Source organism: Lynx rufus, unplaced genomic scaffold (genome assembly GCF_022079265.1).
Source record: "Lynx rufus isolate CCGP_SWC_20201006 ecotype Redwood Valley unplaced genomic scaffold, mLynRuf1.p SCAF_5, whole genome shotgun sequence".
Taxonomy (NCBI): Eukaryota; Metazoa; Chordata; class Mammalia; order Carnivora; family Felidae; genus Lynx; species Lynx rufus.
In genome coordinates this window covers 1,844,288-1,869,175 of record NW_025814867.1, presented here as the reverse complement: position 1 = coordinate 1,869,175, position 24,888 = coordinate 1,844,288, and the positions used below count along the sequence as shown (strand labels likewise).

The window sequence follows — 24,888 nt, the reverse complement described above, 5'->3', positions numbered from 1 at the left end:
TGCAGGGCTCGATCCTGAGAACCAATCCCGCAAACCCTGAACAGAATCAAAACTCAAATGCTCAACTGATGGTGCTCCCCAAAATTTGGTTTCATGCAAGGCACTAAAGATACAGACAAATCTCTGACATAGGTCACAGAAGCAGGAAAAGATAGGGAGTTCCTGTGAGGTAAAAGGGAATAATCACAATACAGAGGTCTTTTTTTTTTAAACCTAAAAACTTAAAGCAATTTTAAATGAAGAGTAAAATGACCACAACTGGCTAACATTCATAAATTCTGAATATTCCTACGTCCACTGCATAAATTACATGTACAGTCAAACATCTACTTTGTGCGAAAAAATTAAAATCACCAAATCCAGGCTGCATTCCAGGTGAGCTTTACAAAATCTTGAAGAAACCGTTAAGTCTCATCTCATAAAAAAAATTTCTAGGGGTACCTGGCTGACTCGGTCCGTAGAGCGTGAGATTCTTCATGAGTTCAAGCCCCATGTTGGGCATACAGTCTACATATCTAAATACATAAATACAACTTTTAGCCCATAAGAGAGAAAGCTATCCAACTCACTTGAAAGTGATACAGCCTTGATGTTAAAAAAAAAAAAAAAGAAAAAAAAAAGTCTTGATGTTTTTTTTTAAATTTTTTTTTTAAATTTTTTTTTTTTTTTCAACGTTTATTTATTTTTGGGACAGAGAGAGACAGAGCATGAACGGGGGAGGGGCAGAGAGAGAGGGAGACACAGAATCGGAAACAGGCTCCAGGCTCTGAGCCATCAGCCCAGAGCCCGACGCGGGGCTCGAACTCCCGGACCGAGAGATCGTGACCTGGCTGAAGTCGGATGCTTAACCGACTGCGCCACCCAGGCGCCCCTTGATGTTTAAAAAAATAACAAGAGTACAAGAAAATAAAATAGAGGACCAATCTCATCTAGGAACAAAGATCATCTATTTATGAAACTTTGGAAACCTTCTCTAAAATCAGTAAGAAGATCAAAGAATCAAGTTTTTAGTGGTTCTAAACAACACTACAGCAAAGCCACGGCCAACACGCCAAGGCAAGAATGTGAAATGTAAAGACCATACAGGAAGAAACAAGTCTACCGCTATTTACAAATACTGTTGGGGCGCCTGGGTGGCTGGCTCAGTCGGTGAAGCCTCCGACTTCGGCTCAGGTCATGATGTCACAGTTTGTGGGTTCGAGCCCCGCGTCGGGCTCTGTGCTGACAGCTCGGAGCCTGGAGCCTGCTTCGGATTCTGTGTCTCCCTCTCTCTGCTCCTTCCCAGCTTGCACTTGGTCTCTCAAAAATAAATAAATGTTTGGGGCGCCTGGGTGGCGCAGTCGGTTAAGCGTCCGACTTCAGCCAGGTCACGATCTCGCGTTCAGTGAGTTCGAGCCCTGCGTCGGGCTCTGGGCTGATGGCTCAGAGCCTGGAGCCTGTTTCCGATTCTGTGTCTCCCTCTCTCTCTGCCCCTCGCCCGTTCATGCTCTGTCTCTCTCTGTCCCAAAAATAAATAAACGTTGAAAAAAAAATTAAATAAATAAATAAATAAACGTTAAAAAAAAGTCAAAATAACTATGAATAAACGTTTAAAAAATTTTTAAACGTTTAAACGTTTATTCATAGTTACCTTGATTATGAAAAATAACTAGAAAAACTGACTAGAAAGTCTGAGAGCCTACGAATTATTAGAACGAGTAAATTCACCGAGGTCCGGGGCGGCGGGCGGGGGAGAAGCGAAATACAACAAGACGGAGAAGAAACACATACACAGCCTTCCCGGCAGATTTTCCTTCCATCCAGAAAGAGCGCGTCCCACCACACGTATGAACTGGCAGGCGGCCAAAAGGTGCCACGGAGACCAGTGGAAGCCGTAGCCCGGCTCCGGAGCGTCAGGGCCCAGCCGCGCCGCCCGCTGGGCCACACGGTGGCAGGCTGCTCGACTTCTCTGAGCTCCGACACCGGGTCTGCTCTTCATTTAGAAGAAAGTCTGTTTCCCGCATCTGCAGTCTAGGCACACGCCGAACCAGCGATGGTCACAGGTGTGGCCTACGGAACCCTGAGGAAACGGAGACTCTTTCGGGGGGTTCGGAAGGTCAAAGTTATTTTCAGCATCACAGCAAAGCGTGATCTGCCTTTTTCCCTTCGATGACATCTGCACTCGGCCGACGGTGATCAGAGCTGCTGGTGCCCTCGCACGAACCGGGGCAGTGGCACCAAACTGGACCCAGATCAAAGCAGTGGTAGCCGCTGCGCAGTAATCATTCATCTCAGGACGTAGCGGCTCTTGGGCGGGTATCACGGATTTCTGCTGCACACCTAGTGGTTGTCCGAAGGAGAGCTTTCATGCCACCGTTTGATCTGCAGGCCGCCCCGGCAGTTTCTCTCACAAAGTATCAGTTTTACTTGAGAGGAAAACTAACAGGCGCGCCCGGGTGTCTCGGTCGGTTAAGCTTCCGGCTCCTGATTTCACCCCAGGTCACGATCTCATGGTTGTGGGACCGGAGCCCCGCATCGGGCTCCCTGCTGACAGCAAGAGCCTGCTTGAGAATCTCTCTCCCTCCCTCCCTCTCATGCTGCCACTCCCTCTCCCTCTCTCAAAATACATACATAAATATTAAAAAAAAAAAAGAAAGAAAAACAAACTACGATTCTTCAGACCTAGGTATCTGGCAAATTTCCTCCAAAACCGAACAAAGCGGGCCCGTCGTTTCCTGGAAAACTGTGAGAGTGTCAGAGTAGGCAGTCGGCCGGGTTCTAGAAGGACGGCTGCAGGCCGCCAAGAGGAAGTCGTGGCCGGCCAGGAGGCAGCCAGAGGCCGGTCCTGGCGGCGCTCCAAGACAAAATCACGAGCGACCGGATCAAACCGGACAGGCCAAGATGGCTGCCGAAGTCGGGCAAAGTTCAAGTTCACGTGACTCGTTACCCTGCCCGACCCGACTAAAATCTCCCTCGGGCTCAGGGTGCCGTGGCGGGACACCCCGGACCAAAGAAGGGAGACGGGGCTCGGCCTCCGAGAGACGCCCACCTCGAGCGGCAACCACTCCGGCCCCTGGTTAACAACACGACAGAAGCCCGAGACCCGGCGGCCCCGCTCTCCCCTCGGCTCGCCGCCCCTCGCGGCCTGACGGCGTCCTTCCGCCTTCGCGAACTTTGCTGCTGGCACCGCTGGGCTGTGCGTCCTTGGATCCTTTCTCCTGACGGGATTAAGGCCCTCCAGGGCCGTCTTCCGGACGAGCGGCGTCAGAAGGCTGGGGGCCCGAGGTCTCCTGGTCTACCCGGCGGTAAGACCAATGCCCCTCGGTGAGGTGATGACTGAATGCGTTATGTGTGATCTAAGGAGCTCACGCTACTTAAGTCCTGAAAATTCCGTTGCTACAGACTCTACATTTCATGTCGGCAAAACTCAGGTGGCCCCAAAGACCCTCTCAAGAAAGTTTTGAAGAATTACTTTCTAGAGGCCACGTGGTTATCTGCCCCTCACTTCGCAAAACACGAACGACCCAGATTCCAAGTTCCGAGGGGCTTCAGACTTCCGTCCTTCGGCGACGGGAACCTCGGCCTTCGTCTGGAACGGCAGTGCCACCGGCAGGTGACGCGGGTGACCCCGTAACATCTGTGGGCTCCGGGTTACCCGCTTCAAAGGGAGGGACTGGTTAAGAAGTTCCTAGGATCTCGCCACCCATCTCGAGAATCCTGATGTAACGAGCGCAAAGACTCTCGGCAACATTCATGAGCCGCCTCGTTTCCAACAGAGTCTGCAGCCGCTCACACCTCGCGCACACACGTGGCACAGCCCAGACGCAGGGGGAGGGGGAGGGGGAGGAAGAGAAGCAGAGAAAACAAACGAACCCAAGTCAAGTGGAAAGAAAGGAGAAGCAAAGGTAATACGAGAAATTGCCACAACGCCCCCCAACACTGTTAGCCTGCGCTGTTTAACGCACACAGGTTTTTATTTTTTATTTTTATTTTTCACCCGGGCTCCGTACCGAATGGGAGGCTTGAACTCACGACCCCGAGATCAAGAACTGCATGCTTTACTGACTGAGCCAGCCAGGGGCCCTAATGCAAACAGATTTTTAAGTCAGACTATCGAGAGAAACCGTCTTTTTTACAAGCCGTCTTCCCCCAAATCCACAGAAACCATTTCTTAGAAAGTCTTTAAAAATGGCTTAAACCATCCAAAGAGCAAACAGAGGAAGCACACTTCACTCTGGAACACGAAAGAGAAGCTTACTTTGTAGGCAGCTTTCCATTTTATGAAGAAATCCGTTCTCCAAGAATTTCCATTTTTGCACCTCAAATTTACTTCCTGAACTTACGGGAGAACAGATCAAAGGCAAAGTTAGGCAGCAACGGCCTTACTTCCCGTCTGATGCAGAGGAAAAGAGCCTGCCCGCCCGCGCACGGGCATTAAAAAGACACCAGGCCCCCCTGAGGGCTCCAGGCCCAGGCCAGGGAAGGACGGGTGCACTCACAGGAGGCCTGCAACAGCCTCGATCTTTCTTCAGACTTAGTCCACAGAAAGTCCATTTTGGAACTGCCCAAGTTGGAATCTCAAATCGAGGGCCTTGAATTTGCAAGAGGCAAGCAAGTACTCTCATGGGTTCCCCAGTTTTGAGGACCCAACTGCATATGAAAAAACAAAACTAAACTAAACAAGCTCCTTGAAAACCTGGCATTTGCCTTCAAAGACACCTGGAAATTTAGATGAAATGGTACACCGTGAAACAATAACCAAAAACATCCAATGGAAAGTTTCCCCGTGGCAAGTATTGTAGGAGACCAATAATTATAAGATGTCAGGCATTATTTTAAGAACAAGGTCAGGGAAATGGTTTATAGCATGATTTTCTTTCCTTTCCACAGAATAAACCATAGATAAAAGTTCATTAGTTGGCTGAGTCACTAAAACAAACAAAACTCTAGGAAAAAAGTAAAGGCTCAAAATAACCCTAATAAGCAAAGTTCTTGGCAGCAAACTCTCCTTTTCCCGTAACTGAGAAGCGAGAAGCAGCTTTTCAGCCGAAAACGCTACATTCCCTTCAGGTGCCTTAACTAGCCTCCAGGAGCTGCGCGGCACTTGAGGCCCACGTTTTCAAGTGGGGAATCACGGTCTGCAGGACGCCTGTCCGAGATGACCCTATGACTTTCAATAGATCAATTTCTCCAAGTGAAACAGTTGTTCCCGAAAATAAGCCACCTCACTCAGAGCCCTCAAGTTGCACAAGTGCCGAGAGGAAGTGCCAAGTTCAGGGAGAGGAGCACATACCCACCCAATCAGGGTCAGAGTCTGGTGACGAAAGGCTTTCCCCCACCCACTTCCACGCTCTAAGAAACACCTCCTCCTTTCCGAGGGTCCTTTAGTGCCCAAACTTTCCCGTGTAACACCCAAAAGCTGAGTTCTTCAGGGAGCAGTCTCCACCATCCCCGGCCTGCCCTGACCCACAAGTCTTTGCTCAGGACGGTTGTGTCCTCGGTCCTCGCGCAGAGCCGCAGGGAGGTGTATGAAAGCTACTGGGAGACTGGACAGCTCTTCAAAGACACAGGCATTACGTTAAAGAACTTACTTAGAAAGTCTCATTGAATTAGCCTTCATAAAAAGCTGCCAAGCCACGGGATTTTACACTTTAATCGGGTGAATTTATAGTGCATCCACTGTATTTCAATAAAGCTGCTAAAAATAAAAATAGCGAGCTACCAAACTGACAGAAGTTATTCAAGAAAACAAAAACAGAACCAGGGCGTTCTTCAGGATAAAGGCCAGAGACTAAGCTCAGATCTGTTGCAACCTTCAAAATTAAACAAAATGAATGGCTGCTGGTACAGGCAGCAGAGACTAAACAAACTATTGTTTGTTGTGCAATCACGGCATCTTAAAGCCTTCTTCAAAAGAAAATAGCCTAGGAGGGTGGTCCCCAAAACGAAAAACTTCACATTGAAACAATCAAAATACAGAACTAAGGCGCTCCCCCCCCCCACCGTGTCCACTTTCGCTTATGACATAATTACTGTTGTAACAGCCGTGATTAAAATTTGCAACCAGGAAAGACTACAATGTAGAACAGAATAGGAACGGGTAACCGAAACCCTAAAGAGTATTTTCCCAGTACAAGTTCTACTATTTCGTACACTGTATTCCAGCTCCAAGCGGCTTGTAAATCACTTGCCAGGAAAGGAAGCCCCTTCCCCCACCAAGCCAAGCCATCCTAACAGCCAGCCAGTTTTCCAGCAAAAATGCAGCCCTCAGGAGCAGTTTCCCGGAGCCGGGCTCGCCCCCACCCCCCGCCACCCCCCTGCCACCCATCTGGGCAGAGGCCCGCGGGGCTCCCCGGCCCCGACGACCACGCGGCAGGGCCCGGACCCCGCGACCGGGAGGCCCGGGCACCGCTGGGAGCAGCCGCACCCGGTAGAGGCCCAGGGTCGCGCAGGCCTTCCCCCAAGGAGACCGAGGCTTCCGCCCGCCCAGCCCAGGGCGCCCGGTACCTCATGCTGTAGGCGCCGGCGCCCAGCTCCTGCCCGATGCCCGAGAGGCTGGCGTCGAAGTCGTGCACCAGCCCGGACTCGATCACCTCGTCCATCTTGAGCACCCAGGCCATCTTCCGGCCTCGCCGCCGCCCGGCGCGGCCTCCGCGAGCAGGCGATGGGGCCGGAGCTCCGCGGGCGCGCCCTGGGGGAGGGCGCGGGTGAAGCCTCGGGCGGCGCGGCGGATGGTCACCACGGGCGGCCCGGGCGGCGGCCGGGACGAGAGCGTCCGGGGCCCCGCAAGCGGGGCACGGCGAGCCCGGCGAGCAGCTGCAGCGGGAGCGGCCGGGCCGCCGGCAGCGCCTCCCTCCCGCGGGCGCCGGCCCCGCGCCTCATGCCGCCGCCGCCCACCCCCTGCGCCGCTAGCGCTGCAGCCGCCGCCGCCCGCCCCGCCCCGGAGCCCCCGGCCGCATACTCCCCGGCCTTGCGCGGGGGCGGGAGCTCAGCCCGCCAGTCACCCGATCCCCGGCCTCGACCCCGGCCCTCGGCCCGCCCGCCCAGGCTCTAGCGCCCCGCCGCCCCGGCCAACCCCGCCGACGCCGCTCTGCCGGCCCGGACGCTGGCTTCTATATGGCTGCGGCCCGAGCTCTCTCGCCGCTTCCGCCTCCTCCGGCCCCGCCCCGGCCCCGCCCCCAACCCCGCGTTCGCCCCTCGCCGGGGCCCGCCCCGCACGGCCCGGCGCTCCGGGGCACCCCCGGCGCTTCGCCACCGAGAAAGTGTTCAGGCCGTGCGGCGCAGCCCCGCCCACGCGGCAGCTTCGCAGACCCCGCGGCCAGCCGCCTCCCCGCCCCCGGCCCAGGAAGAGGCGGTGCCAGCAGGGCTGCCAGTTTCCGCTCGTCCAGGAAAGCGGGCTGATTGACAGGCGAGCTGGACAATAATGGCAAGCGCTTGGCCGAGGCTCCCGTGGGTCTCTGTGCTAAACACCCAATCAAAATGCTCTTCCTCTTGGGCGGTCTCTAGGACTGAATTGGCTCCCAAAAGAAAGAGTTCATTGGACCGCACCGGAGGAAGTCGCGCTAAACGCCACTCCTGGAGGTTCTTTGCTCCCCCGTGGTCTTTCCGGGTAGCCTCTGGGTTTGCCCCGACTACAGATGGAGAGAGCGTGCCGTGGTGCCTGGGGGCCGAAAGGCCTATTGGGCAGAAAATCTTGATCGACACGAATGTAAGCCAATCAACACTCCTGAAAAGGGCTCCGGAAGTCTTCCCCCCAGTTGCGGAATGCCGACAGCATAATGGCGAGCCGGAGTTAAACTGGGCTTCGGTCGCGGTAGCCGCCGGGAAGCGTGTTGTGGTTGTCGCTCATGCTTCTGCAGGTTCATTGGGCTTAGTAAGCTACATGATTCTCGTTCACGGTATCTGCTCTGTTGTACTCATATGGCTGGGGCTAAAGTCCTCTAGGGCTTCCACACTCAGGTGTTTAATTGCTTGATGTTGGCTGTCGACTGGCACCCCAATTGGGGTTGCTGGAATGCCTACACAGTGGCCTCTCCGTGTGGTCTAGAATTACTCTCAGCATGGCAGTTGGGTTCCAAAAGCGAGTGACTCGAAAGGAAGTGGAGATTGCTGGTTTCTTAGTGACAAAGATTCTTTGCTTGAACACACTTAAGTCAGGCTCCCACCCAAACCGTCTCCTAGTCCCATTTGTGCACTTCGTTGTAAAATTCAGTTTTGGCGAGAACTCTCCACCTCCCTTGTCTGATCAGGTTCCTTAGCCTCCGCCATCCTCCAGGTGATGTCTGATGACCCCGGCAGGCCTTCAAAAGAGTCCTGTTAGGTAGTTCAGCCGGAACCACCCTGCCTTACCTCCTAGTAATTTTTTCATAGTAACTTTTACATTCAGCGCCCCCCAACCTGCTTCTTGGCTGTAAATTCCCACTTAGCCATCTGTATTGGGAGTTGACCCTAATCTCCACCGCAAAATTGCGTTGGTCTGATCCCTGATACGTATTGCGATCGTCCTGAGTAAAGTCTGCCTTACCATTTTTAATAATTGCCACGGAATATTTTTTTCTTTAACACAAAACCTGGGATCAGAAACTGGCACAGACTCTTTATTCTGTACTGTATTAGTGAAGCAGCGGTAGAATCAGGTTGATTGGCGGAGAGTTCAATCATTTGGGGGCCATGTTTTAAAACTTCCAAAATCCAGGGGCGCCTGGGTGGCTCAGTCGGTTGAGTGACCCACTTCGGCTCAGGTCACGATTTGTGAGTTCGAGCCCGGCGTCGGGCTCTGTGCTGACAGCTCAGAGCCTGGAGCCTGCTTCCAATTCTGTGTCTCCCTCTCTCTGCCCCTCCCCCACTCGTGCTCTGTCTCTGTCTCAGAAATAAATAAACATTAAAAAAAAAAATAAAAATAAAAACTTCCAAAATCCACCCTCTGGCCTCCAATGTTTCACATTCTTTCCACATGCAGTAAACACTCACCTCCTCCCCAGACCCGTGCAACGTTGTCATCCCATTACAACCTTAAGGTTCAGGAAGCTGTGAGGTCCTGGAACAGATGAGGCTCCTTGGTTGTGCATTAATTAAGTGGTTCCTCTCTATGAAAATCTGTGAGATAAAAAAATGATCTGCCCCAACCACAACTGCACACATCACATGCAGTAATGGGAGAAGCACAAGAAACTTGCCTCTACAGACATTTCTCTTGGAAGAGAGGGGAACGGAAGGCGCACAGCAGTCACTAGACCACAGACATTCTGAAATCCAGAATGGATTTCCTGGAGTAAGACTTCGTGATTCATCCTGGGAATACTCAGTGGCTCCTGTCTCCATCACTGGATTCTTGATTCCATCCTGAGGTATCCTCCAGTTCCTTAAAAAGGAGCCCATGTTTCCAGCTAAATAGTTTTCTCTGCTGCTTCCTGTCCCTAGTTGTGCAGGGATCTGAAGTACTCTCTCTGTGTGGTACTCAACTTGTCCCTTTCTGATACAATTCATTTTTAAACTTCGTGGGTTTGTGTGTGTGTGTGTGTGTGTGTGTGATTTATAATTACTCCAGTAAACAAAAACTACCGACGTATATTTCAGGGGTAGTGTGGCTGCACCATTCTTTCTGGCTCAGGTTTCTCATAAGGTTACAGTCAAGATATCAGCTGGAGCTGTGGTTATCGGAGGGCTTAACTCAGGAGGTGCAGGAGGGTCCACTTGCAAGCTCATTTGCTTGACTTGTTGGCCAGAAGTCTCTGTGCCTCATTTGAGACCACAGGGCCACCAAGTGTCTTCAAAACATGGCACCTGGCACTCCCCAAAGGAAGTAAACCAAGACAGAGAAAGGAGGTCTCCAAAGTCACTCATTATCCCTTCCACTTGATTGCTGTTCCATAGAAGCAAGTCGGTCCATCTAGCTTCTATTCAAGAAGAGAATTTGTCTCCATCTTTTGAAGGATGAATGTCAAAGAACTTGTGGACATATTTTCAACCAGAACAGCAGTGTTCTTGGGGCACCTCGGTGGCTCAGGCGGTTAAGCGTCTGACTTCAGCCCAAGTCATGCTTTTGCAGTTCGTGAGTTCGGGCCCCGCGTCGGGCTCTGTGCTGACCGCTCAGAGCGTGGAGCCTGTTTCGGATTCTGTGTCTCCCTCTCTCTCTGCCCCTCCCCTGTTCATGCTCTCTCTCTGTCTCAAAAATAAATAAACTTAAAAAAAATTTATAGAAGAAAAATAACATCAGTGCTCATTATTATCACTTAATAGGTTTTTGAAAGCACTAAACAGCACAATTCAATCAAAAAAAGATTAGAGACTTAAAAGTGGAAAGAAGAAGTTAAAATTATCACTATTTTAGATTATATGGTTCATACACCTGAAAATCTCATGGGAAACAAAAGTTTAATAACATAGTGGCATACATCATGAATTTTCATAAATCAATAGTTTTATACAAAAAAGTTTGACAATATGAAAGCAAAGGTTAAATTTCTAACGGGATTTAAAAAGGTTAAAATAGGGGCGCCTGGGTGGCGCAGTCGGTTAAGCGTCCGACTTCAGCCAGGTCACGATCTCGCGGTCCGGGAGTTCGAGCCCCGCGTCAGGCTCTGGGCTGATGGCTCAGAGCCTGGAGCCTGTTTCTGATTCTGTGTCTCCCTCTCTCTGTGCCCCTCCCCTGTTCATGCTCTGTCTCTCTCTGTCCCAAAAATAAATAAACGTTGAAAAAAAAATAAATAGAATGGCTAAATAGCTTTAAAAAAAAAAAAAAAAAAAAAAAAAAAAAAAAAAGGTTAAAATACCTCAGAACTAACCTAACAGGAAATGTAAAGAACTATGTGAGCAAAAATTGTAAGTTCTCAAAATGAACACAAAAGTACAGTGAAAAGAAAATACTACGTCCACTATTATAATGGTAGTTCTGCTTAAGCTAACCAGTAAATTTAATGTGATTCCAGTAAAAATGTTAACAGAAATTTTTTTTAATTTTTTTAATGTTTATTTTTGAGAGAGAAAGAGACACAGTGTAAGCCGGGGAGGGTCACAGAGAGGGAGACCCTGAATCTGAAGCAGCCTCCAGGTTCTGAACTGTCAGCCCAGAGCCTGACGCAGGGCTTGAACTCAGGAACTGTGAGATCATGACCTGAGCTGAAGTTGGGACGCCCAACCAACTGAGCTACCCAGGTGCCCCTGACAGAATTTTTTTAGTTGGACAAAACCATTCTGCGATTAATGTGGAAAAGTAAATGAGCAAGAATAGTAAAAAAAAAAAAAAAAGGGGTGCCTGGGTGGCTCGGTCGGTTAAGCGTCCGACTTCGGCTCAGGTCATGATCTCACGTCCGTGAGTTCAACCCCGTGTTGGGCTCTGTGCTGACAGCCCGGAGCCTGGAGCCTGTTCCAGATTCTGTGTCTCCCTCTCTCTCTGCCCCTCCCCTGTTCATGCTCTGCCTGTCTCAAAAATAAATAAACGTTAAAAAAATTTTTTAAAAAAATTTAAAAAAAGAATAGTAAAAAATTTTTTTTATTTTATTTTTTTTTAATTTTTTTTTAAGTTTTATTTATTTTTGAGACAGAGAGAGACAGAGCATGAACGGGGGAGGGTCAGAGAGAGAGGGAGACACAGAATCGGAAACAGGCTCCAGGCTCTGAGCCATCAGCCCAGAGCCCAACGCGGGGCTCGAACTCACAGACCGCGAGATCGTGAGCTGGCTGAAGTCGGACGCTTAACCGACTGCGCCACCCAGGCGCCCCCCAAAAAATTTTTTTAAGTGAAGATATTAAAACATTATGAAACCTAAATTTTTAAAAACAGTATTCATTGACGAAAGAATAAATGGGCAAAGGAAAATAACGAAAAATCTAAGAACAGATCAATATGCATATGGAAATTTATTATGCAATAAATACTAGCATCTCAAATCAGTAAAAGAAAATAAATTATTCAATAACTGCTTTGGGGATCAGCTTTAAGTACCCGCTTATGCCAAAATAAATTCCAAGTGGCTCAAATTTCTTCTTCAAAAAAGTCTAAAAGGATAAAAAGCAAAATCATAAAACACTAGAAGAAAACATGGGAGAATAATTTTAGAAACTCGGGAAGAGGCTTTTATAACTTTTATAAATTTTCTAAAAAATTTAGAAATCTTAAGAGATTGATACACTCTACAACATGAAATTTTATTTTCCTTTTTTTTTTTTTTAAATTTTAGAGAGAATGCATACACGCAGGGAAGAGAGACAGAGACAGAATCTCAAAAAGGCTCCCCTACGTGGGGCTTGATCCCATGCCCCTGGGATCATGACCTACAACGAAATCAAGAGTTGGACTTCCGGGGCGCCTGGGTGGCTCAGTCGGTTGAGCATCCGGCTTCGGCTCAGGTCATGATCTCACGGTTGGTGAGTTGGAGCCGCACGTCGAGCCCCGCGTCGAGCCCCGCGTCGGGCCCTGTGCTGACAGCTCAGAGCCTGGAGCCTGCTGTGGATTCTGTGTCTTTCTCTCTCTCTGCCCCTCCCCTGCTCATGCTCTTCCCTATCTCTCGAAAGTAAATAAACATTAAAAAAAAATTTTTTTTTAAAAAGAGTTGGGCGCTCAACTGACTGACCCACCCAGGTACCACCCAAATACTGCTTTCTTTTTAGTAAACACACCGTAAGCAAAATCAAAAGAACAGGAAAAAAAAAACCCAACTATTTAGAACTTGGATCATGATCAAAGTTTTATTTCCCTAAGGTATTAAGAGTGCCTGCAAACAGATTAAACACAGCGGTGAAAATGGCATTTGCATCCTGCCACTCCAAAGAATGCACACTACATGAGCCGGAGCGCCTCCGTTTGAGATACGCGCACACAGAAATCTTCACGGAAGAGGGTTGAAGACCTGCCTCCTACGACACAATCTGGATCCCGGTCACGAGAATTTTATGTCGCCAGCGACGGATGAGGAGTAGCAGCCCCCGAAGAAGGCTCTTCCCTTGCTCTTGGGCAGAGTTGTGAAACGAGCAGGCACAGCTCTCGGCAGAAAGGCTGCCACGGCCACGGTCACTGATCCCGCGCTCTCCATCTTCTCCCAGTGAAACGTGACCCCGGGGCCCGGCCGAGGGAACAGCCTTTATGCGCTCAGTGCTTAGCAACAGCTAAGGGACAGGAAGGGACAGCCGGCAGATAGGAAGACGAAGCTCGTGAGGGAGAACCTCGGGTCTTCCAGAAACGTTGACGTCCGCCTGCCCAGATGCAAAAGACCTACCTGCGCGGACCTCTGCACAGCAATTCGTTCTGCCTCAAGACAAGTCAGCGATAAATGCTACGATTTTCAAATGCTCTCGAGTCGCAAACACGCTTTCTGCGCGACGGCCCTGGGGCTGCTTAACCGTCTCAGGACGCGTATCCTTCCGGAGTCTGCCTTCGTGAAGACGTTCACGCGGGCCCGCGTCTGAACGCCGGTGTCCCTTCAAAATCCGCACGTTGAGATCCCCCCCGCCCCCGCCCCCGCCCCCACCCGCACCCCCCGGGGCTAGTATGAGCACGTGGGGCCTCTGGGCGGGGCTCGGCCCTCCGGAACCGGATCAGGCTCTCCCGCTCCCCTCTGCCGCGTGGGATCCCCTGAGAAGTCTGCGCCCCGGAAGAGGACCCTCCCCGACCCCGCGGGCACCCCGATCGCAGCCCTCCAGCCTCCGGAACCGTGAGGTCTGCAAGTCACCCGGTCCGCCGTGGTTTCTTCGACGGCCTGAAGAGACTAAGACGGGACGGTAGCAGGGGCGCCTCTGAGACACGCCGCGGTCGCGGGGAAGCCGGGGCCGCGGATCCGGCCAGCCGGACTAGAACGAACGTGCGCCGGGTTCGAAATGTAACGACTTCAAGCAGCGAGCGTTCCCTTGGCTCGCGCTGCTGTGCGTCGGGGCTTTCGCGCGGCTCGGCCGTGCAGCGCCTCCGAGCCCAGCGAGGCTCGCTCGAGCCTCCGCAACCCGCTGCGGCCGGGCCGATCGGGCCCGGCTTTCCCGCACGTCTGGGGGTGGGCCGGCACAGTCGGGCTGACTCGAGTCGCCCTCCGCGGCCCCCGCTCTGCGGCCGACCAGCCCCGCCTCGTCGTCCTCGCGGTGGGATGGGTTCCGAGAGACCCCGGGGCCGCGCGGAGCCCCAGCGCGGGAACGCCAGCGCTTCTGCGCAAATCCCTCGACCCGAGCAAGCTCCGGCCCGGATCCGAGGGATGGAGCAAGCAGACTCCACCTCTTGGTGAAAGGACACGCAAAACCGCAGAAATCATGCAGCCGTAGATGTTGACCGGGAGAAACCGTGCTCGGGGTCGGGTGGTTGTTGAAATGCTTCGCCGTTATGAAACACACACTTCTCAGATTCTCTCTTTGAGAGAAACGGGACAGGGGTTAGGAGATCGTGGCCATGCTTGTAAACAGCACATACAGCCGGGCAGGTGGCAAGACGGCTGAAAAGCTTCCAGTCGAGTGGATTCAAAACTAGCAAAATTGGTTCCCGGAGCCGTTCACAAATACACTCATCCCGAGACTGGTGGGTAACGATGCCATTAGGTGGGATTCGACGAAGGTCCCTTTGTCTTTAAAATGAGAATGTTACCGGGGCGCCTGGGGGCTCAGTCGGTTGAGCGTCGGACTTCAGCTCAAGTCATGATCTCACGGTTGGTGAGTTCGAGGCCCACGTCGGGCTCTGTGCTGACAGCTCAGGGCCTGGAGCCCGCTTCGGATTCTGTGTCTCCCTCTCTCTCTCTGCCCCTCCTCCTGTCTCTCTCTCTCAAAAATAAAATAAACATTAAAATACATACCTACATACATAAAATAAAATGAGAATGTTACCTTACTGGCCCCTGGGGGCGGGGGTGGGGGGTGCCTTGCAATCAGATTTTGAGAACTGGAACGGTGTCAGAAATAATAGGAAAATCACGCAGACCACACAACCCCAAATATGGGCCAGGTATGCTTTGGAATATAAGATAGGAGTCAGCCTCGGTAGCTAGATTGCCTGGATTCAAATTCCAGTTCTGACAATTATTAGTGTGCGCTCTAGGGCTATTTGTATAACCTCTCATTACCTCAGTTTCCTCATCTGTAAAATGGAGCTAACAGTAGATCTCCCTCACGGAGTTGTTGGGCACGGATGAAATAATACATCGGCCGAGCTCAGAGTAAGCGTCACGTAAAGTGCCTGCTGTGGCGTGCAATCTCTGAAGAGCTTTCAGCCTCTGACCATCTCATCAACAGGAATTAGCTGCCTACCATGTCCCGGATAAGCAGGAGACCCAAGAACAGTGCCCTTGCTGTCACCGTTCGTGACGGTGTTGACCGTGTCGTAAAATCCGACAAGGATGACCTGTTATTTGACCTGTGCGAATGCGGACAGTCTCCAGCTTATAGTCATTGTGTCGACACGCTGAGCCATTTGGGAGTTTCTTAGATATTTTACTCAGTAATGACCCAGAAGACTCTGACCCTGGGGAACTGTAGACCAGATGAGCCGAAGATGCTTCCAAGAGGCCCAAGTGAGGAAAACAGAACAGGCGAAGTTTTTTTCTCCTAGGCGCACTGAATATCAAATTCTGCTTTTCCAAAACACCTAATAATCTTCCTTATTTATTTTCTCCAACTCTGTATTTAAATTTTTTAACCTACAGAAAAGCTAAAAGGAACAGAAAAAACAACCAACTATATATTCTTTAGTCACATATTTTATTATTGTTAATATTTTATTCATTTCTCTCCCTACTTCGGTGTTTAATCACGTGAAGCTAAGTGGTAGCTTTCAAGGTATCTCAGGCCTAAATTCTTCAAAATGCGCTCGGAGAGGACAGAAACGCTCTATCATGATTCTAATATCATTATTACATCCAAGAAATTCAATAATAGTATCTAATAGTCCATTCATTTCCCAACCTCTCCATCTGTCCCTGCATTGTTTATTATAGCTTTTTTCGAATCTGGGTTCAACCAAGGACCATAGCTACATTTCTTTTTCAGTTTCTTGAGTCTCTTTAGAGCAGTTCCCCCACCTCCCATCGGTTTTGTTTTTTTGTTTTTTTTACATTTGTTTATTTTGAGAGAGAAAGCACAAGTGGGGGAGGGAGGGAGAGAGAGGGAGAGACAGAGAAAATGAGAATCCCAACAGGCTCTGTGTCGTCAGCGTGGAGCCTGAAGCAGGGCTCGAACTCACGAACCGCGAGATTCTGACCTGAGCCGAAGTCAGACACCCAACTGACTGAGCCACCCAGGCGCCCCGAAACCCACCCCCGCCCCCGCCTCCCCTATCTGTTTTTTAAGAGGCTCATTTCTTTTAGACCAGTTTCTTTACAGAAAAATCGAGGGGAGCACAGAGCGTTCCCATATAACGTACATCCAGCTTCCCTTTAAGTTACTTTAAGGCTTGGCCGTTGCAAAACTCTCAGGAGACTCTCTGCATTCTCTGTTTCGGGGGTGACCTACTCTGATTTCCTTTAACAGCCAGACCCGATGGAGAGGATTTCACGTCACTGGACTTTTGGACTTGGGGTGGGGTGTGGGCTGAGTAGGCTCTATCCCTTACCCAGAGTCACTGTTCCGGGGGGTGGGGGCAGAGGTGTGCACAGACACGTGGAGGCCAGAAAGGCGGACTGTGGGAGAGCGGTTTTTTTGCCAAAGCAAGTTTCTTTCGGCGGGCCGGCAAATGCGGTCCAGTTCCCAGGCTCCCTTGCGACAGCGGAGCCGGCCGGCCGTGCAGAACACAGGTAGGAGGGTCGCTGGCCTCCTCCAGGCCCGGCCACTCGAAGTCTGCCTTGTGACCGTCCCTGCTCGCTCTTTATCTTCGAGTCGGATGCCAAGTGCCCGGTGGGGGACCGTGGGGCCCGCCGTGTCCGTAGAGGCGAGCCGCGGCCCGCCTGCGTGGCGCTGGAGCGTCGATGCGGACTGAACGGCTGTTGGCGGAGGCCACCACGATCCGGGCGGGGGACGGTCGCCGGGGGGGGGGGGGTGGGCAACGTGCGCGGCCGGGCTCCGTGTCCAGCGCGCCGCGACCGACCCCCGGGCGGACGAAAACCGGCAGGACGCGTCGCGTCGCCACTTCGGGAGGGCCGAAGCCCCGCGGCGACTTCGGCGAGGTCCTGGGGGCGGGGACCCGTCCCGTCGCCCTTGGCAGGCCCCGGGGGGGCGCTCGCCCGGCTCGGACGACGTCTGCTCCCGCTCTGCCCCTCCCGCCTCCCTCCTTCGCGGACAAGGACACCGATGACCTCGGGCCCGCCTGGGTGGTCCCGGCCCGCCCTCCCGCCGCAACATCCTCAAGTCGGTAACACCTGCGGGGCCCCGTGGCCGCATGGCGCGCAAGAGGCGCGGGCCCCGGATCTGGGGCACAGACAAGTCGGGGGTGTTGGGGAGCCCTTCCTCTCCGCGCGCCCCCCCCCCCCCAAACCCGCACCTGTCTGCTCGGCCTCCTTCTCGGGGAGGGCTGCCCTGGCCAGTCCTCGTGAGCGGGGAGCCCACCCTCCCCTCTTGCCGCCCCCCTTCCCCGACCTCTTGCCCGCTTGGCCCTTGTCACCATCTCAGGTGCTGCTTGCCTTATTTCTCCTCTCCCTTCGGCGACAGGCGGGAAAGGCTCTTGCCTGCTTCCCCAGTGCGACGCTCTTAGGGCCCAGGACGCTCTCCGCCTTTCCCCCCGGGCATCCGAGCCCTCGCTGAGCAAGGGCTTTTCCAAGACAACGCAGTCACACTTTGTGTGGCACTTAGGCCTCAAGCGAGGCTCGTGTGGGGCCAAAGGCCGTGTCACTGCGATGCCGCACACCCTTCGTGACCACAAGCCGGGTGACCTCGGATGTACCACTGGAATTTCCAGGACGGCAGTTAACGAAGCTGCTCCTAGATTTCCTAGGAGGACGTGTCCTGAAAAAAAGAGCTTCCAGCTGGACGGCATCCAAGGAGGAGCCCATAAACCGCCGGACAAGTGAAGCCAAGGCTTTTTTTTTAATGTTTATTTTTGAGAGTGGGAGACAGACGGAGCACGAGCAGGGGAGGGGCAGAGAGAGAGGGGGACACAGAATCTGAAGCAGCTCCAGGCTCCGAGCCGTCGGCACAGAGCCGGACGCGGGGCTCGATCCCACAAACTGAGACCGTGACCTGAGCGGAAGTCGGACACCCAACCGAGCCCCCCAGGCGCCCCACCATTGCTTTTTGAAAGTAGGCCCCATGTCCAACCCGGGGCTTGAATTCATTACCTGAGATCAAAAGTCACATGCCCCGCGAAACCAGCCAGGTGCTCCCCGTGGTGACTGATTTTTTTTTTTTTTTTTAATGACTTCAGTTTCCTAGTATTTTGTTGACAATTTTTGCATCTATGTTCAGCAGGGATACTGGACTGTAATTCTTTTTAGTGGTGTCTTCACCTGGCTTTGGTATCAGGGTAATGCTGGCCTCACAGAATTAATTTTGAAAAATTTCCTTCCTTTTCCTTTTTTTTTTTTTTTTGGAATAGTTTGAAAATAGGTACTAACTCTGCTTGAAATGTTTGGTAGAATTCACCTGTGAAGTCATCTGGTCCTGCACTTTTGTCAGGAGTTTTTTGATTACTGATTCAGTTTCTTTGCTGGTTTTCAGTCTGTTCAATTTTTTCTTCTTCCTGCTTCACTTGGGGTGGGTTATGCTTCTAGGCATCTAACCATTTCTTGTTGTAGGTTGTCCAATTTGTTGGGTGTAGTTTTTCACACTCTATTTCTGTGGTGTCATTTCTCTTCTCTCACTTGTAATTTTATTGAGTCCTTTCTTTTTTCTTGGTAAGTTTGTCTAGAGGTTTATCGATTTTATTAATTTTTTCAAAAGACCACTTCCTGGTTTCATGGGTCTGTTCTATTGTTGTTTTCGTTAAGTATCTATATAATTTATTGCTACTCTACAGAGATGGGTAACTTTTTAAGAGCTTTTTAAAGCTTCTTTCTTTTGCATAGCTGTAAAACTGTACTTGACTGATCGCAATGAAACAAACCTAAACAACACAGGAAGCAAAGATCTCAAAGTTTAAAAGAGCCCACATGTATTATGCCAATCCTCGTTTCTATTGACTGTAAATGTTATTCTCAATTAATAATGATGATACATTTGAATCTACAAACAGATCTGGCCTGATACGTTTCCAGTATTTTATTGTGAGACATATTTGGTGAAAAGTCATTCTGACCCAAAGTTAGATAGCTAAGTTAGATAGATGTAAGATAGATAGAATATGAAAGAATGCAGTAAACACACTCTAAATTTGAAACCTCAGGTTCAATCCACATGTTACTTGAAAACCTATTACAGATTTTGAAAACACAAGAAACAAACATGGCTTATAATTTGGAATTATGAGCTCTTAATTAGTTCTGAGCAGTGCAGTAAAGGAATGATACTGATAATGGTTAGGGAGAAAAGCAGAAAGAAGAAATTTAACCAGGAGCTTACCACCATTCTTTAACAGTTGACATCTAAATGTGTTTCTGGGATGAACAAATTTGAATAGTCAATAATAACTTTCCTAAAGCCTCATTAACTGAAACTATACAATTTTGTTTTTCACGTGTGTGTGTGTGTATTTTTTTTTTAATTTTTATATTTTTTTTGTTATTTCTTAAAGTAATCTCTACACCCAGTACGGGGCTCGAACTTTAGACCCCAAGATCAAGAGCTGCGTGCTCTATCGACGAAGCCAGCCGGGTGCCCCCGAAATTATAGAACTTAAATATGACTTTTTTCATGTGTTTATATATTAGCTTTCACTTAGTCACATTAAACCATCCTCTTTCATCGCTCAGTTCATTCATTTGAACACCTGCCTTTAGACGCCAGGTCCTTGATCTAAGTTTTCAAGCAGAGTTATTATTCAGCTTACGTCACACTACCGAGTCGTCAATGGTAAGTTAAAGCAGTATCTTAAAGCAGAGGTCAAAATTAAATTGTTAGATTAAAAACGATTATAAGACACACCAAAGGTTATGGAACAAAACACATCACTGAGAAGAATTCAGTGTTTAAAATGCCTTTTCTTCCTAAAGATAAGCGATGTTCTAGACACGCAGATACAGCTATATAATTTTGTGGATGCCACTCCCGACAAATCTTTTCTCCTCAGATACACTTATAAAATTCATGAGAATACCACTGATACAGGACCTTCAAAATATTTTTCAAGACCTAGTTAGGAGCGAAATGACTCGTCACACAGTGAGACCGAAAAACAACCGATGTACATTGTTAATTTTTTCAAGTAATGTTATGTACAGTTTTATTGCCAGTATATGCACAACAGTAAGCATAGAACTATAAATACACAATGTAATTAACAGTAGAAAACAAAATCGTTACAGGTAAAGGGGCGGGGATATAGAGAAACTATTTTCCTGCTGCTAGAACAGAAACAAAGGGAAAAGCCCATGACAAACCATCCATCCAGTACTTCTGTCTTAAATTCTTTACATACATTTCTACATGTTTTTCAGTTAAACAAAGAAAGTACAGATCACTCTGTAACAATAGCAAACTGCTATTTGCCTTTCCAGTCAAATTCACTTCATGTTAGGATTAAAAAAAAAAAAAAAAAGTCAAGATGAGAAATCATTAGTGTCCCGGTTCCAAGTGATCTCATTTGCTTTGCACCAAACTGGTAAGTTTTGCAAGTCGGCTGCACAGGAAAAGAACAGGTGTAGCGAAAGGTGATTAAAACAATGTGTTAAAATGTAACAGAAAATCACCCTTGAAGTAGTTTTCCAAAAGACACTGTAGGCAGCAGCTCAGTTAAAAGGATCAGCCCTGAAGAGGTAGAGAATTTGAGTCCATTACAGAGATAATAGCCTTGTGCCACCTTCTCTCTCGTCAGGATCGTTTTCAAGTAAGACAATTTCACGGTCAAAGGAAACCAGGTGCCACCATTTAAAGAAAAGGTGCTGGTTGACTCGCGCGTCTCAGTGATTAATAAGTTTGTTTTTTAATGAGAAACAGAAGACGGTCAAGACGCACATGCACTGGATTTTCTTCTCTCTTTCCATTATCAAGTTTATTCATAAGTGAATTTGATATTAATAAATACGAAAAAAGCATCATTCACAACAACGAAAAACAAACCAGAAACCCTGCAAGAAAACCTTCTATTTTAATAAGCATCTAGAAAACAACAGGCAGATGATCTGGTGCAGCTTTCTTAAGGGGCCGCAGGGGGGACACGGTTTTAGGCGAGGCGGCAAGATCGAGAGCCAACGCGCGGAATCGGCGTCACAGAACTGGCTGATTCTGTGGCACTCTCTCTGGGGACGTCGCTGTACGCTACGGGTCACCCCAAAGAAGTTGCGACTAACGACACGTGTCACCGTCACGTCGACAGAGTCCAGCTGTGGTTCAAATCAGTCCTGCTTCGTTTCACATCATTTCAGTATTTCTAGCATAGGACATGATACAGAACGAAACTCCAAGTAGCAATAAAAATAGTATTCTGCATTTGAATAGAGGCAAAAAAATGTTTTAGACTGTTAAACTTTTAAAGCTTTAAGCATTCCTCTTTCACCAGCATTTAAAAAAATGTATACAATCATAACACTGGCAAAGGTTAATGGGAAGACAAGTACAAACGTGTGAAATGATGAATTCGATTAAAAATTACTCTGTATCGATCCACTGATGTTAATACTGCTTCTTCTTGAATTTGGAATAACTATCATAAAAGTTACATGCAGACTGAGGAGAGCCCTCCGTTACAGAAAATACAAAACGAAACAAAAAACTAAAGCCGGGAAAAGATGGCGAGTTCCGAAAGATGCGTTTGAGTACTTCCTCTCGCTGCTGAGGGGTGGTCTGCCCGTCCCGGGTCGGGGCGGCCTGGCCCGCTTCGGCCCGTATTTCCTTTCACTGATGAGGGGTGGTGTGCCCGTCCCGGGTCGGGGCGGCCTGGCCCGCTTCGGTCCGCGTCACTAACTCTGTCCGGAAACATCAGCAGCGGGCTCAGCTCCTCCAGAACCCGTCTGTGCGCGTTTGATGTACAGATTCAGGAGCTTCATCTGCAGATTGAAACCAAAGCGAAGGCGTTGAGCAAGCTGCTCTAAACTACAGGAAGACGCTCACGAAAACAGGTCTGTACGTATCGTGAGTCTAAGAAGAGAGGTTTTAGGGGCGCCTGCCTGGCTCCGTCAGGGCGGCATGTGGACCCTCGGTCTCAGGGTTGGGAGTTCGAGCCCCACGTTGGGTGTAGAGATTGCTTAAAAATAAAATCTTAAAAAAGTAAGTAGAGATTTTAGATTACGTTATGCCCAAGTTATTGTTGATAGTTGAGAGTTACCAAAAAGCTTTTCAAGTCTCCATCTGTTTGCGACTGAGTGCTCTATTTATGCATTTATTGAAGTAACCTCTGCACCCAACGTGGGGCTTGAACTCACGGCCCCGAGATCAAGAGTGACGTGGTCTACCGACTGAGCCAGCCGGGCACCCCTGGTGACTCTTACAATGTGCCTTTTCTGTAACACTAAACCTGCTGTAGTGTTAGCATGTGAAGCTTAAACGTAGAAAAGAAGTCTCATGAGGACAGTCGGGACAAACACTCGAGCACTATGTGCTGTAGAGTAAGCTAACCACCTCACGTTGCCTCTCTCTATCTCAACGACACTTTACACATGACGAAACCAAGACACGAAACATGCCAGTCGTTGTCTAGAGTCACAGAGGCAAGTAAGAAGTGGGCCAGGACAGAAAACCAGGCCCCTGGGTTCCAGGACCCGAGATCTTCAACGACTGTAACACTGCCTTCCAAGAATGTTCTTGATTGGTGTCATTTTGTGGTCTTTACCAGATGAGACCCTATTTTTATCAAGTGTTAATCAATGGATACGCGATTCTGTATTCTACTTCTTTTCGTCTGATGTCATTTCCAAGTATTTTTTCGGCCTGGCTATAGTCTTCATAGGCAACATTACTGGCTGCCTCATATTCTGACAAAGTGCTTAACTTTAACTCTTCCACAGACATCTCTGGTCATCAGGACACAACCTGAGCTTATCCCAAGACCCGAGATCGTTTCTCTTTGAAAAGCACTGTGTCGGGGCGCCTGGCTGGCTCAGTTGGCAGAGCACGTAGGGCTCTTAATGTCGGGGTGGTGAATGCAAGTCCCATGCGAGGTGTAGAGTTTACTTGAAAAAAAGAAAGAAAAAAGAAGACTGTGTTGTTTAAAGTTTGCTTTTGTAACATTAAATTGTTGATCCAACGGGTTTTTAGTCTGATGTCCAGGGGCTTCGGGCACTCACTGAATCCCCTGAAACCACGTGTAAAATTTTCTGTATTTATTTACCTTTCTTGGGATGTGGTAGTAATGCCCGAATCTCAAAGCGGGTCTGCGAGTCAGAGAGAGTTAAGAACTACCACCCACCGAGCACGCACGCAGGTATTTAACGTGAGGGGCATACCTGAGCCTTACAGGCATTTTCTCTACTGTTTTGGTATTTTAAAACTAAATCTGACGATAGTAATGACGATCGCTAGGGTTCTGGGAAACTCTTAAAATGAGGGTGTCTCCTGCAAACAGCTCATAAGCAACAATCCAACAATCGTCACCTCGTAGAATAAATTTCAATGTTTGATAGTATCAAAAAAATGAGGGAAACAAGACTTAAATTAAAAATTTTTTTAAATGTTTTATTTATTTTTGAGAGAGACAGAGACAGAGTGTGAACAGGGAGGGGCAGAGAGAGGGAGACACAGAATCCGGAAAGGGCTCCAGGCTCTGAGCTGTCAACCCGGAAGGAGCCCGACGCGGGGCTCGAACTCACAAGCCACGAGATCGTGACCTGAGCCGAAGTCGGACGCTCGACCGACGGAGCCGCCCGGGCGCCCCAAGACTTACATTTTTTAAAAGTTTATTTATTTAAGTAATCTCTACACCCGACGTGGAGCTTCAACACACAACCTTGAGATCAAGGTCATGTGCTCTAGTGACTCAGCCAGCCAGGTGCCCCTAGTTTTTCCTTTAAGTCTTAAGGACAGTGAATACTTGATTATCGGAGTTCATAGGGGAATATCTAAGAAATATTCCAGGATTCCCCATTTTGGGAGACAGAAGTAATCCACGAATACACAACCACTATTTATTCTTAAACCGTCCTTGGGGGCTATGATCGGGTGTGGGAGCTGGAAAGGAGTCAGCTGACTGGAGGCGTTTCTCTCACAGCCACACACCCTCTACCGAACCGGCGGCTTCCCCCAGCGACCGATGCGAAAGTAGAAACGGTTAACATTCAAACGGTAGGAGGAATGAGTTGGATACTCAAAGCCTGACTTATCCAAAGCCAAATACGAATTTACCCTTTAACCCGACAGAGACCTAAATTTTGAAACATGCACCACTGCCACCACCTGTAGACCAAAGCGTCGCCACTTACCTTGCTGCCCGTGAGCTGACTGAGATGTGGTTTTAGTTCGTCACCAATTACCGCGTGAACGGCCACCAGGCAGAAGACACAAGCTTTCCGAACACTGCTCTCCGAGTTATCGTAACCCTAGGGAGGAAAGTCCTCGTTAGCACTCCTGGGGGGCCGGAGAAAGAACCATTCCAGCACGGACAGGCGGGGTGGCTCCAACACGAGATTGCGGGCGCACCAAGGACAAGAAGCTTTAAGGATGGAAGTGACTCCTCCAGCTCTCCCGGCGGAAACGCGCCCTCCTCTCCGTCCGCCTCCCCTTCAGCGCCTCCCCACCACCGTGTCAGCTTTCCTGATCGGCTCCTACCTGATTTGGCCTGGAAGGCGGTCCCTTTGCCAACCTGCCCTGTCAAGTGTCCGGATGAACCTTGCTAAAGCACTCAGCCGTAGGGAGCCCAAGAGCGCCTCCCTTCCGAAAAAAACCTGAACTGAAGTAACACTGGGCCTGGCGGTCAGGGCCCGCCTATAACCCAGGCTGAATTCCAAGCTCAACATCTGTCCCACCCCTACCATTACTCGAAGTCACTCACCC

General features: G+C 49.6%; 2 protein-coding genes across 12 annotated transcripts in view; both read right to left on the bottom strand.

Annotated features, from left to right (window-relative positions):
* UBP1 (upstream binding protein 1) overlaps positions 1-6,743 on the bottom strand; it is a 51,920-nt gene extending 45,177 nt beyond the window's left edge. The window contains exon 1 of one of the 4 annotated variants that reach the window (XM_047099902.1): positions 6,487-6,743. In XM_047099902.1, coding sequence (XP_046955858.1) covers positions 6,487-6,599 — 113 coding nt within the window. In that variant the 5' untranslated portion in view covers positions 6,600-6,743. Of the gene's footprint in view, positions 1-1,770; positions 2,439-6,486 lie in introns of those variants that run through there. The other 3 variants (XM_047099898.1, XM_047099901.1, XM_047099900.1) reach the window with 3 other exon arrangements.
* A 12,888-nt stretch (positions 6,744-19,631) lies between these two features.
* Positions 19,632-24,888, bottom strand: part of CLASP2 (cytoplasmic linker associated protein 2) — a 182,194-nt gene continuing 176,937 nt past the window's right edge. For all 8 annotated transcript variants that reach the window (XM_047098781.1, XM_047098785.1, XM_047098782.1 and 5 more), the window contains 2 exons: positions 24,318-24,434; positions 19,632-21,950 (listed from right to left, as the gene is read on the bottom strand). In XM_047098781.1, the coding sequence (XP_046954737.1) occupies positions 21,864-21,950; positions 24,318-24,434 (204 nt within the window). In that variant the 3' untranslated portion in view covers positions 19,632-21,863. The remainder of the gene's footprint in view (positions 21,951-24,317; positions 24,435-24,888) is intronic.